General features: G+C 44.1%; 1 protein-coding gene across 1 annotated transcript; it reads left to right on the top strand.

Moving 5' to 3' along the window:
- Nucleotides 1–7,803: 7,803 nt before the first annotated feature.
- LOC110516644 (persulfide dioxygenase ETHE1, mitochondrial) lies at nt 7,804–12,318 on the top strand. Its single transcript, XM_036973701.1, has 7 exons — nt 7,804–8,285; nt 9,518–9,662; nt 9,878–10,026; nt 10,277–10,406; nt 10,980–11,069; nt 11,436–11,552; nt 11,885–12,318. The coding sequence occupies exons 1-7, from the start codon at nt 8,094–8,096 to the stop codon at nt 11,929–11,931; spliced, it is 870 nt and encodes a 289-aa protein (XP_036829596.1). The 5' UTR covers nt 7,804–8,093; the 3' UTR covers nt 11,932–12,318.
- The last annotated feature ends 1,052 nt before the right edge of the window (nt 12,319–13,370 follow it).

Below are 13,370 nucleotides of genomic sequence, written 5' to 3'. Positions count from 1 at the left end.
AGCAGTGTGGATGCTCCCCGTGCTTGTGGTGGTGAAGCAGTGTGGATGCTCCCCGTGCTTGTGGTGGTGAAGCAGTGTGGATGCTCCCCGTGCTTGTGGTGGTGAAGCAGTGTGGATGCTCCCCATGTTTGTCTGCCAACACCTGTCTGCTACAGTAACGTGAGAGGCCAAACAAATGCTGCTGATGTGAAACAGGACACACACACACACACACACACACACACACAAAGATAGTGGGTCAGTGTAAGTCATGGTTAGGTCACTATGACTTTGCGTTTGTGCGTGCCTCCCATTGACAACTCCTGTCCCATCGATGAACATAGACATGGTTTGTATGGGACAGTTTTTCTGTGTTTTTGTCATACTGTATGCAAACCAACCTAGGAGATCATTTAAAATGAGATGCCCTTCAAATACAAATGGAGTCATTGTATATTAACTTAAGTATGTTTGTTTTCATTCAGTATACTGTGTCTGTGTAACTGAGTACCTGCGAGTGAATGACTCGGGGGTACAGTATACATTACCCTCTGTTGTTAACCTCTGACCCTGGCTCACAATTATTCACATGCATATTTCATGATCGATGACAAGAGTGTACATATCTGTTACAGCCCTACCTTGTCCTGTCCTGCTCGCACCTACCTACAGCTACCCCTCTTCAGAGGAGGAGAGAAAGATTAAGGAGAGGTAAAATGGTGGAACTCATGAGAGGAGAAGAAGAGGGATGATGGGGGGGTGAGATAATGAAAAGATTAGGAAAGGAACTGGGTTGGGTACAGAAGGATGATTGCAGGTAGAAGAAGAGACAACAGAGGAGCGGTCTGGCGAAAATGAACTGAAAAAGACCAAGCCTGGGATAGACAATGCATTTGACAGAATTGTTGCCACTATTTCAATGATGTTGTTCTTGTGACTTTGGAACTCCAACTTTGAGTGAAGGAATAATAGATTCAGTTGAATAATCCCTGATGAAGTAGAGACACACAGCTCTCTATGGCTTACATTCAGGTAAAATCAATTTTCTAAATTTTTTGGAAACAAAATGTCCTTGCCTAATCTACAGTGGGTGGTATTTGATTTCCCAGCAAGCTTCAACATTTTTATTCAAATTCCTTATTATATTATATTATTATAGCAATTATGCTCTTTATAATAATTTTCTATAACTCTCATTCATGCACAATTCTGTTGATTTTACCGACCACACACAACTTGTGGAGGACTTAATGTGTATACAGATATATAAAAAAAAATCCGGTGTGTACTTGTTTATAAGAACAGAGATTGTATCAAGAAGTTAACATTCACCCTCAAAACACATTGTACAGGTTCTTGAAAGCTTGTTTATGTCTCTGCTAAAGGGCACCTGTGGTACCAATTCATCTGGGATTGGCCCAGAGCTCCCCTCTCTGGTCTGCTCTCCTGCCCAGCCTCAGACCCTCTCTGCTGGATCCCACTCAGGGCAGACTCCCCCTGGTCAGATCCATCCTCCACCACCTATCGCACGCCTCCAACCCCTACAGCATCGGTCTACTATCACCCCCCTCGCCCAACCACTACTCACACCACCCCCCCAGAAACTCCTATACCCAGACCTCACAAGTATAGATATGAAGGCCTCCATTTTCCTTCCACGTGCACAACATCCACGCAATGAACCCATCACCCCATCCCTCGGAACCTTCCCCTCGGTTTCCCTCAATGTTGCAACTGTGGGTGTACCAGTGGGGGTATTCCAGGAACCATTCTCTACACTCTTTGCACTCATGGGAATTCCCACTTACCACATGGGAATGGGCATACCACCACCACCTACCAATGCCCATCAGACAGACACAACCCCAACACCTCACCCCTCTGAGGTGAATCTAAAGGCCCAACAGCCCCGAACTGAAGCACGACTTGATCCCCCTACATCCTCCTCTGAGGTACCCATGGAGGCCCAACCCCAAAAGGTAGTCCCCTCGCCCCTCCAACCCCCGGACATGGCCTGCTCAGAGGACCCAAATTCAGAGACCTCCTCGCCCCTCCCTCCCTGTGATGGTGGCTCTCTGGAGGTCCAACAGAGGAAGCCATCTGAAGTGGATGAAGGATCTGTTGGGCTAGCACTCCCCAAAGACTGCCCTGATGAAGAGCCAGGTAGGCTACTGTGCAGTATTGGAGAGAGAGACTTGAATACACGGGCGTATTCATTACGGAAACCGTTTACCGTTTAAAAACCAAATGGAAGCAAACAGAACAAAACAAGAGTTTCTATTGGACAAATTCAGGTAGGTCCCTTCCCGTTTTGTTCCGTTTGCTTCCATTTAATGAAACTCTTGCAATGTTATGCAACAGAATTGGAGTATTGAATATGCCCCAAGTCATACTGGGCTTTTGGTTGATTAGCTTGTGTTCATGTCAAGCACCACAGTCTCCCTGGCTGTACCACGAACCTTTCCACGGTTGTATAATACACATTGTTCATTGCAGAAAATGTTCCAACCTATTCCTGGGCAACCATGACAGCTTGCCGACATGTCAACCACACAGGGCCAGATATTATACTTCTCTGAAACGTATTGTACTTTTCTATAAAGGTTATGCACGTACTTGTTAAAAGCACTTGAATGTCCAAGGTATCCAAAGAATGCAGCAGTTTATTCAAAATAACATATGCTTTATTCCATTCCCTTCTTACTGTAGATCTTGAGCCCCCGCGGTGCACTTGCCCCTCACGCCTGACAATGCTGACGACCTTCATCGCCATCTTCACCATTCTTTTCATCTTCTTCGCCATTTTAGGTAACCTCACTGACAATACAGTGCTTGGCATTGTCGACTCTGGCTTTGTCTGAAAACGTCACAAGCCTTTTTCACTCGACTCCTCTCAAAGCTCGCTGGGGGAGGAGGTCCCTTGCATCCTCTCCTCCAATAAGCTTTGAGAAAGCAAGGATTTTATGGCTAGTAACATTTACAGACACAATGTCATATCTTATTATATATACAGTCGTTTAGCAGACACTCTTATCCAGACCGACTTGCAGGCACAATTAGGGTTACATTGACAGATTTTACAGGCGCAATAAGGGCACATTGATTGGTTTTTCACCTAGTCGGGTCAGGGATTTTGAACCAGCAACCTTTCAGTTGTATAATAAAATACACATTGTTGATTGTATAAATGTTCCAACCTATTCCTGGGCAACCATGAAAGCTTGCAGACAGACGCTCTTAACCGCTAGGCTACCTGCAGCCCAAGACAAGATGCATTTGACAGTAAAAAAAAGGATGCAAGCATTCAACAAACACCCATTTTACCTTGTCCTCGCTCACTCTCCTTCGCATCGTGTTTGTCTCCTCCTCAGTCAAGTTCCTGTGTTTCCCACCCAACCTGACAGACATGGTGCAGCCATGTGGCATTAAAGGGAACTGCAGTGTCCCAATGCCAGTCCTGCTGCCCAAGCAACCCATCAACCAGACAGGTAACGCCAGTGCAGGTAATGCCATCCGATCCGCTGATACATCCGAATTGCATAGGTCTTCTTGGTACATTCAAATGCACAAGCAATCTGTAGACAACTGGCCAAATGACTTGCTATCACACAATGACAATAAGTAACGGATCCCACAAGTCAATATTGTACAAACTGAACAATGTCTTGCATAACCGAATAACGTGTTCAGGTTATGTCTGTGTTGACAGTTAATTTGTTGAAGCACCCCCATCCCACTCTGCCTCAGGTTGCCTAGGTCCAGTTGGTGCTGGTCGGAAGGCTTGGAGGATTGTCGGGGGGATGTTAGCAGAAGACAAGTGGGGCTGGCAGAGCAGTTTACACTGGAGAGGGAAACATGTGTGCGGGGGAGCCATCGTCACCCCACGTTGGATCATTACTGCAGCCCACTGCTTCATCCAGTAAGGGGGAGGGAAAGAGAATAAATGCTTTACCTATTGATTTATTTTCATTACGGTGTCCATCTTAGGACATCCTCAGCAACCCCTTTTGACTCTGAGGCTGTCTTAATATGGCAACTGTACTTATTACATTAGATAATATGTGCCTTCTATATCCCTGCATTCTCCATAACCCAGGTACAACATGTTGCAAGAGTCAGAGTGGCAGGTGGTTGTGGACACGCTCAGTTTGACGGACACATCAGTGGGCCAACGCTACAGAGCACTGCAGATCCTCTATCACCCCAGCTTCTCCGTAAACAACAACGACTATGACCTGGGGCTACTGCGCACCGTGGCTGACATAGACATGGGAGGTGAGAGGAATTAATGATGAAAGTTGTTCAGCGGAGGTTATATGGCTATATGTACGGATGCTCATATTCTGATTTAACCTGTTCCTGTTTGGCATTTGTCATGTTCATGGTTTCTCTCAAGGATGAAATCTAACTGACAACTTAACACTATGTCAACACAAAAATAATATCAGTTGGTAGAGCATGGTGCTTGCAAAACTAAGATGGTGGGTTCGATTCTTTATATTAAATGTGAAATAAGTAGAATGTGAAAATACTACCTTACAGAATCGCTTTTGATTTAACCACTGATTTATTGGGTACATGTGAGCTTATCGTCAGTGCAGTACAGTCAATGTGCTGCACAAAACGGAGAAAACTGTCAGAAACTGAGTGAAATGGGGAGGTACTATTTGAACTTATTTAATAAGGAACCAGTTTTCCATTGCAAGAAGTTTTGCTACGGTGTGTCCTAATGAAAATGACCCTGGTGTTGGGTTATGTGTTGCTTTAGGTGGGGTTCGACCAGTGTGTATGCCCAGTCCTAGAGAGTCCTTCCTTCCTGGTGCCCCCTGTTGGGTCACTGGCTGGGGCTTCACTAAAGAAGGGGGTGAGTCACGTTCACAAATATTCCCACACCACTTCCTTATAATTTTCGATTCAACTGATTGGCTGATCACTCTAATCATTCTGCCTTACTTGTCTTCCATTTTTACCACTTTTTCCACAATCACATCAAATTTCCTGACATTTGTCGCAGAATGAAGACAATGTTCCCTTCCATCCCATAATCTCATTCAGTAACCTGACAATTGTCTCTTCATTCTCTTCCCATTAATACACTCCTATTTGTATAATCTCCCCTTCATCTCTCTCATCTGTCTTTAACCCTCTGTTCTCTACTCCACCTCGGTCTGTCTGTCTGTCTCTCTCTCTCTCAGGCTCTGTATCGTCTGAGCTGCGACAGGCTCAGGTGCAAGTGATAGCCCAGTCCATGTGTTCCCGCCCGAATGTCTACGGCTCCTACCTCACTCCCAGGATGCTTTGTGCTGGCACCATGGAGGGAGGGGTGGACTCGTGCCAGGTACACACGCACGCACACCAAGAACTGCAAAACAAAATACTCAAAATACTGAGGAATCAGTTTATTCCATGAGAAAGGAAGGCCTCTCTGTTACTCCAGATGTCAATGGCTATACTCAGCTGGCCTATGCTCTCTACATATCAAAATGGTTCCCTGTCTATTAAGCATATCCACTTAGCTGGCACCAAGTAGACCTATACTGTATATGACATATTTTGATGTGTTCTATCATATAAATAGAAACAAATAATTACACACAACTTACAAGAAAACTAACATCACAGTGCATGCAGCGCACCAATATGCATATAAAAAATATCAGATTGATTGATTGATGCATGTACACTGAGTGTGCAAAACATTAGGAACACCTGCTCTTTCCATGATGTAGACTGACCAGGTGAATCCAGGTGAAAGCTATGATCCCGTATTGATGTCACTTGTTAAATCCACTTCAATCTGTGTAGAGGAAGGCGAGGATTTTTAAGCCTTGAGACAATTGAGACATGGATTGTGTATGTGTGACATTGAGGGTGAATGGGCAAGACAAACGATTGCATTGCCTTTGAACAGGGTATGGTAGTAGATGCCAGGCGCACCGGTTTGAGTGTGAAGAACTGCAGCGCTGCTGGGTTTTTCACACTCAACAGTTTCCCCTGTGTATTAAGAATGGTCCACCACCCAAAGGACATCCAGCCAACATGACACAACTATGGGAAGCATTGGAGTCAACATGGGCCAGCATCCCTGTGGAACGATTTTGACACCTTGTAGAGCCCATGCCCAGATGAATTGAGGCTGTTCTGAGAGCAAAATGGGGGAGGGTGGGGTTTTATGCATGCAGGCATTAATTCACGTGGTCTTCTCTGGTTGTAAGGGAGACAGTGGAGGCCCACTGGTGTGTGAGACAGGGAAGGGGGACTGGAGGCTGGCTGGGATAGTGAGCTGGGGAGATGGCTGTGGTCGGCCCAACAAACCAGGAGTCTACACCAGAATCACCCAGCTGCTCCCCTGGATGTACAAATACGTAGAGGTACATAGTTACAGTAGATGCACCAGCCACACAGAACTGGGTCAGTACTTCTCTGAATGTGAAAATGCACCACTCCATGTCATCATTTGGACTCTTTTACAGATGGATACATTTGAAGAATCTGGAACCCAAACAACAATGAATTATACCTCTGACAGCTAGATTTTATTAGCAGTAATGCGACCAATTACATGTATGCAAAATATTAAAGAATTATGTATTTTTGCTTGACATTCAATATTTGTAATTTTATTGAAAGCACATTCTCATTCAAACCATTATGGTTAATTACTCATAATAATGCATGGATTGTTGGATTCAGCTGGGACTGGGTTTGTTGCCTTTCTGGAGTTGCTGACAATAATCACATAGGGCAGAATGCAGTGCCAGAAAACGTGTTATATAAATACACCTATGTGCACAGTCATAGTGACACACTGAACTCTGACTAACCCTGACCCTATAAACTGACCCTATAAAGAAACGTCCTCTCTCTGTCAACAGTGTTTATTTTCAGCAAACATAACTTGTGTAAATATTTGTATGAACATAAGATTCAACAACTGAAACATAAACTGAAAAAGTTCCACAGAAATGTGACTAACAGAAATGGAATAATGTGTCCCTGAAAAAAGGGGGGATCAAAATCAAAAGTAACAGTCAGTATCTGGTGTGGCCACCAGCTGCATTAATTACTGCAGTGCATCTTCTCCTCATGGACTGCACCAGATTTGCCAGTTCTTGCTGTGCGATGTTACCCCACTCTTCTACCAAGGCACTTGCAAGTTCCCGGACATTTCTGGGGGGGAATGGCCCTAGCCCTCACCCTCCGATCCAACAGGTCCCAGACGTGCTCAATGGGATTGAGATCCGGGCTCTTCACTGGCCATGGCAGAACACTGACATTCCTGTCTTGCAGAAAATCACACACAGAACGAGCAGTATGGCTGGTGGCATTGTCATGCTGGAGGTTCATGTCAGGATGAGCCTGCAGGAAGGGTACCACATATTAGAGGAGGAGGTCTTCCCTGTAACGCACAGCATTGAGATTGCCTGCAATGACAACAAGCTCAGTCCGATGATGCTGTGATCCTCCACCTCCTTATCGCTCCAGAGTTCACGCAGATGAGCAGGGACCCTGGGCATCTTTCTTTTTATGTTTTTCAGAGTCAGTGGAAAGGCCTCTTTAGTGTCCTAAGTTTTCAGAACTGTGACCTTAATTGCCTACAGTCTGTAAGCTGTTAGTGTCTTAACGACCGTTCCACTGGTGCATGTTCATTAATTGTTTTATGGTTCATTGAACAAGCATGGGAAACAGTGTTTAAACCTTTTACAATGAAGATCTGTGAAGTTATTTGGATTTTTACGATTTATCCTTAAAAGACAGGGTCCTGAAAAAGGGACGTTTCTTTCTTTTTTTGTTGTTGCTGAGTTTATGTGTATGTGTGCGCGCGTTGAAAGTGTTGACATCTTGCACATGTCCACTGCTCTTGTTTAGTGCTTGGAGGTTCGCGAGGAGTAAGCTCCCCTTATCAGATTTTTTGGACTTCCTGGCTACATGCACAATAAGTCAGTATAGCTACAACATTTGTGCCTACCATGCTAATTTTGTTTTAGGCTATAGCCAAATATACTGCAAAGGCAACGGACCTCTACAAAGGATTGGGACACAAACTCGTTGGCTCAGTTCTGGGATTTCTACCCTGCCCGTCGCAGTGTCAGTTAAATCTCCTTGGAGAAAAAATGTGTTCAATTGTAAACCGACTGAAACCTGCTCTGGCCTACACGCTGCGCCTCCAAACAACCGGGCACTTGCGTAAAGTTCCAGCCCACATGGGCCCGGGCTTACGCACCAGCAAGCAGCCTCTGGAATCAGTCATCATACGACCTTACTGCGCCAGGATGGAGTTGGGAAAAGGGCCTTTCTTCAGGCAGGTGATTTAGCCGCTGCAATAATGTATATATATTTTTTGCTTTGGGACAAGGTTTGGCAAGTTATAGGCTGAAGTTTCAATTGGGCGCCGACTTTTTGGAAGCACAGTGAAAATATCAATACTTTTTTTCACTGCATGTAAACAAGTATTTTGCAATAGGTCAACATGAGAATTCATTGAAATGAGTCTTAGTTCACAAAATTAAGGTAATACGTATTTTCCAGACATCCTTTGTTTTATTGTTTTCAAACAATTGTTTGTACAACAATGTGGAAAGCTAGCGGAACTGTAGCGGTAGAGGGGGCGTATTCAAAAGGGAATGTTTACACATTTTCTGGCAGCAAAAACCCCACCTAAGATTTAATAACTCAAATCTAAACAAACCAAACTAGATAACTATTACATTATAACACAAGCACACAATCTTCATGCTTGTGTGACACTTGATATTCTGGATTCCCCTGATTGTCTATGCGATTCAAATCCACCCCACCCTCTGTGTCAAAACGGAAATAAGTGTTATCTGAGTTTTTCGGGGGCAAATGACACTGTCTACCGGTGTCCTAGCTAGCTAGTTAGCTACCGGTGTCTGCTGTGTACCGGAGCGTCGTTCACTCTCGCTTGCGAACACCTGCAGTCATTAGCAGAACTGCGGGAAACCAGTGCCCGACACGCGGGGGCTACCTCTCCCACCGGCTTTGTGCCGGAGTCCTAGCTTGTTAGTGTCCTAAACGTCTACTGAACAACTATCCTCGTTAGCAGAAATGCGGGAGAGCAGGGGCGAAGGACGCTCTACTGTTGTCCTAGCTAGCTACGGTTGTAGCTCCCGCCTCTTCTTCGGTGGTGTTTATCTGCGCTTGGCATCTAACTTTATGCTGCATTACCGCCACCTACTGTACATGAGCGCCTCCGTACGGGAGTCCTAGCTTAAAAATTGACCAATAGAAGGATAAACGGGGGTTCCTGTAGGTGCAGGAATGCCCACATGCAGGTCTGCCTCCAATTGCTGGCTGCAATTGCACCCTTCTCTTGTATGAAAATCCACCCTGACAGTGACACTTCACACAGAAAACAGCAAACCTATCACCATAAAAGACCACACCCGTATGTTATCATCCATGACTAATATACAGGCAGGATGTGTGTTATGTAATAGCATACTGTACTGCCCCCTCACCTTTTATAACCCGTGGTTACTCACTCACTTGTCCTTGCTTGTTCCAACCTTTACAGCTTTTTGAGTCGGTGAGCAGCACCTACACCTATCTGCTGGCTGATACAGAGAGCAGGGAGGCAGTCCTCATTGATCCCGTACTGGAGACAGTGGACAGGGATCTGAAACTCATAGAGGAACTGGGTTTCAACCTGAAAGTTGCAGGTAACTTAGATGTCTCTAAAACATGGACAAACACACAAGCATGCGCTCGCTAACACGTACACACACATATAGAGATGCACAGACTGACTCACTCACTTACACACTAACTCACTCCTCACACACGCACTAATCCTACATCCATTTTGATCTACTTGTTTATCGTATTCTTGTTTAGGATGACATACGACTCACACTGTACCCCCCCCCTGAATTAGTGAACACTCACTGCCATGCAGACCACATCACAGGCACGGGACAGCTGAAGAACAGGCTGTTTGGGATGAAGAGTGCCATCTCCAAGCACAGCGGGGCCAGTGCAGACATCCTGCTATCAGAGGGAGATAAGATCAGCTTTGGCAAACATGTGAGGACAGACCTACCTACAGCCATATAGCTATAGAGAATACAGTATGGGTTTGGACCTACCCCAATTTGTGGTCAATTTGTGAAACAATAGCCTACACATCATGTAATGTTACTCTCCAGGATCAGGGTTGTTGCTCTAAATGCTTTGGCTTTACTCACCTTCATCTCTCCTTCACACTCCCTTTCTTCTCTTTACTTCCCCTCCCTTGTTTTCTGTAAACCCTCTTACTGCCTCTCTCGTCCCTCAGTGTCTGACGGTGAGGGAGACTCCAGGACACACAGACGGCTGTGTGACGTTGGTGACAGGGGACCAGAGCATGGCTTTCACTGGGGACACACTGCTAATCAGGGGCTGTGGAAGGACAGACTTCCAGCAGGGTAACCTTTTCCACACTACATAGCTAAACCGAGCAGAACAAGACACATTTTACTGTAATGCGTTGGCCTGGTTGGGCATCCACCAGGCTGAATCCATGCTGGACACGACAAAGTGAAAATAAAGTATCTATGCCAACACAGTACTACAGTGTGACTCAAGTCATATTCTCTCTGATTTTTGACCTCTGTGGTGATTTATCTAGCCATGGAGATATTATCAGGGTATATCATAGACTTTCATCCCTATACACTATTGTTTCCCAATTCTTTGGTCAGGACTTATTTTAAACAATGCATGAAAAGTTTCTGGATCTTTGCCTCACCCACACTTGTTACATTGGTTTTGTAGTTATGCTTAGTGGACACAAGGTGGCAGTATTGTAACCTTTTTTCAGTGTATTCTGATCACAAATAGTGATTGTACTGTAGCCTACTCATGAGTTATGTTCAATAGGGCAAAACGTGAATGATTGTTTCTTATCGGACATGTCCAGGTAGTCCCTCCCTGTTTCAGTCCGTTTGTTTGGGGTCCAATGAAAACAACCCTGATCTGTTTGTTTCTCTACTTCCCAGGCTGCTCTAGGAGGCTCTATGAATCAGTCCACCAGAAGATCTTTACATTACCTCCTCAGTGTCTCGTCTTCCCTGCACATGACTACAAAGGTTGACAAGACATCCTCTTTATGCAATGTGTATATCCTTGTGTATTCCCTGACCCCCTTTCCTTGCAAGATTATTTTTTTTACATCTGCTCTTGGGGATAGCCTCACCAACTATTTAGTACAAGCATACCCAGAAGGCTTGTATACTCTCACAATGCTATGACTATCCTTTCCATAGACTTTACGAAGTTAACTTGTCCAGTGTACTGTACCACCACTCTTCACCATTTGTCTGCTTTCATTTTCAACTCCGTGTTCTCTTCGGAGTCATTCCTAAGCCAGATCAGACTGTGTTCTACAGTTGAGTGTAGTCATTGAATCATCATTGTGTTGTATTGCTAACAGGTCTGCTAACCCTGTACTGCAGGTCAGACGGCCTCCACAGTGGGCGAGGAGAGGAGGTTTAACCCCCGCCTGACCAAGAGCGTGGAGGAGTTTGTGGATATCATGACCAACCTGAACCTCCCCAAGCCTGCTAAGATAGGTATCTCAGACAGTCCCCCCTCTGCAGCAATTCTATTACAATGGAAACTGTTGTTGTGTATGATATAATACTATTCTATTACTATAGGGCCTATTATTATCTAGATTATATGGAGCTATTCTATTATAGTTATTATCAGTGGTCTTTCACCTCGCTTAAACCTCATCATGGGAAAGAGCATGACAAAGCTATTCGTGACGAGATTGCAAGATGTTACACACACTGTACTCTTTCAAACTGTCCTTTGCGCATCAGTTTGATTACTTGTTAGTGTAAGTTCTTAACTCACTGATAGAAACAAGATGTTGATTTGTTATTTCTCTCTCTGCCAGATATTGCGGTGCCTGCAAACCTGGTGTGTGGACTCCATGAGGTTTGAATGTCAAATCGATTTTTAGGATTTCACTTTAAGCACTATTGGGAGGAAGAGGGAAATTCTTTTCACCCGCCCACAACTTCATGTTTTAAATGCAATATTTTGTATCTAAGAAGTAACCAAAACTAAAGTTTGTCAAAAAATCTAAGAATGTATATATTTCATTTCCAATATGAACATAAATTCCTCCTTGTTTGCCTATGAAAAAAAGCAGTGTTCATGATTTGGTGGGTGTACAGATACTGAAATTGTATAGTAGAAGATGCATTCAAATACATGATCATAAAACATACCCATGTACATTGTGACATTTCTAATACAATCTCCTGGAGAAATGTGAACAGTAAAATGACCTAGTTTTATATTAAATCAAAATTGTTCAAATGTAAATGTCTGACTTAACTCTTTCTTTGACTACACCTGTATAAATTGCAGAATTGCAGTGTAACTTATGGAATATGCTCTGGTCGAAGGTTCCATTCATGGTTTAGTATTCATGAATGCTGGACTGACACAATTGAGCTCTTCCACATGGCCTTTCCAGCATCTCCTAGCCAAGGCAATGCACACGCACGCACACACTGTACAAACACATACCGTACACACACACAGTACTCTGACTGTTGCCAGCCATGGCCTTTTTGCATACCAGGAAAACCCAACTCCTATATTTGCATTTGAAATCACTGTGGGCCAAGTTTCCAATGCAAGAGTCCGAAACTCGTCATTGCCGTGCCTTTGTGTGCTTGTTTCTCTATCTACCTCTGTATTTATCCGGTATCATCCTGTTATTCTCTCACCCTCTTTATATAGTACCATGTTGTAATGTTCTGAACACATCACCATGATCGGCTTAGCCTTAGGATTCCACTTAGCTGTGTATCTAGCCTAGTAGCATACTACATTCATGTTTGTCCCACGGCCCATTGACTAGCCTCGACCTGGGAGACAGGTTTGGGGAGATGGGAGTGTCTGGCTCTGACTCAACCATGTCTCTTTTTCTGAACCTGCCTGATCATTTCATAATAATGGTGTACTGTGAGCTCACACATCTCAACGGTTCTATACCCTTCTGTATGTAAATATTTGAGGATGGTTACTTGAGCAGTTCATGCCTTTGATGCTGTGACAAAAGTGACAGCTTGGTTTGGACTGTCCGTCACCGCAGGAGACAAACAAAACATCCACATTAGGCAACTCTTCTCTCCTCTACCTACTGACAGACACACCTGCATTCATTGTTTTGAAATGCACAGGGTGTAACCAGTGTTGCCATCACACCTAAGCTATGTGTTATTGTTTTATTTTAAACTTTTTATATATATATATATATATATATATATATATAAGCAAAAACATACACAGACAAAAACAATTGGCACAATGTTTCGCCTGTGGAAAAAAAATGACCTATTCTTTGACTTTGTTGTGCTTTTTTTCAA

Source organism: Oncorhynchus mykiss, chromosome 3 (assembly GCF_013265735.2).
Source record: "Oncorhynchus mykiss isolate Arlee chromosome 3, USDA_OmykA_1.1, whole genome shotgun sequence".
In the NCBI taxonomy this organism is placed as follows: domain Eukaryota; kingdom Metazoa; phylum Chordata; class Actinopteri; order Salmoniformes; family Salmonidae; genus Oncorhynchus; species Oncorhynchus mykiss.
The sequence above is the reverse complement of the archived record's forward strand: the minus strand, read 5'-3'. Positions and strand labels throughout refer to the sequence as shown.

Bases quoted from the DNA above. Each gene is read 5' to 3' on its own strand.
- LOC110516644 (XM_036973701.1), top strand. From the start codon at position 8,094: ATGTGTTCAATTGTAAACCGACTGAAACCTGCTCTGGCCTACACGCTG. The intron at 10,407-10,979 runs GTAACCTTTTCC...TCTACTTCCCAG, and splicing joins AAGGACAGACTTCCAGCAGG to GCTGCTCTAGGAGGCTCTAT. The intron at 11,070-11,435 runs GTTGACAAGACA...CCTGTACTGCAG, and splicing joins CCCTGCACATGACTACAAAG to GTCAGACGGCCTCCACAGTG.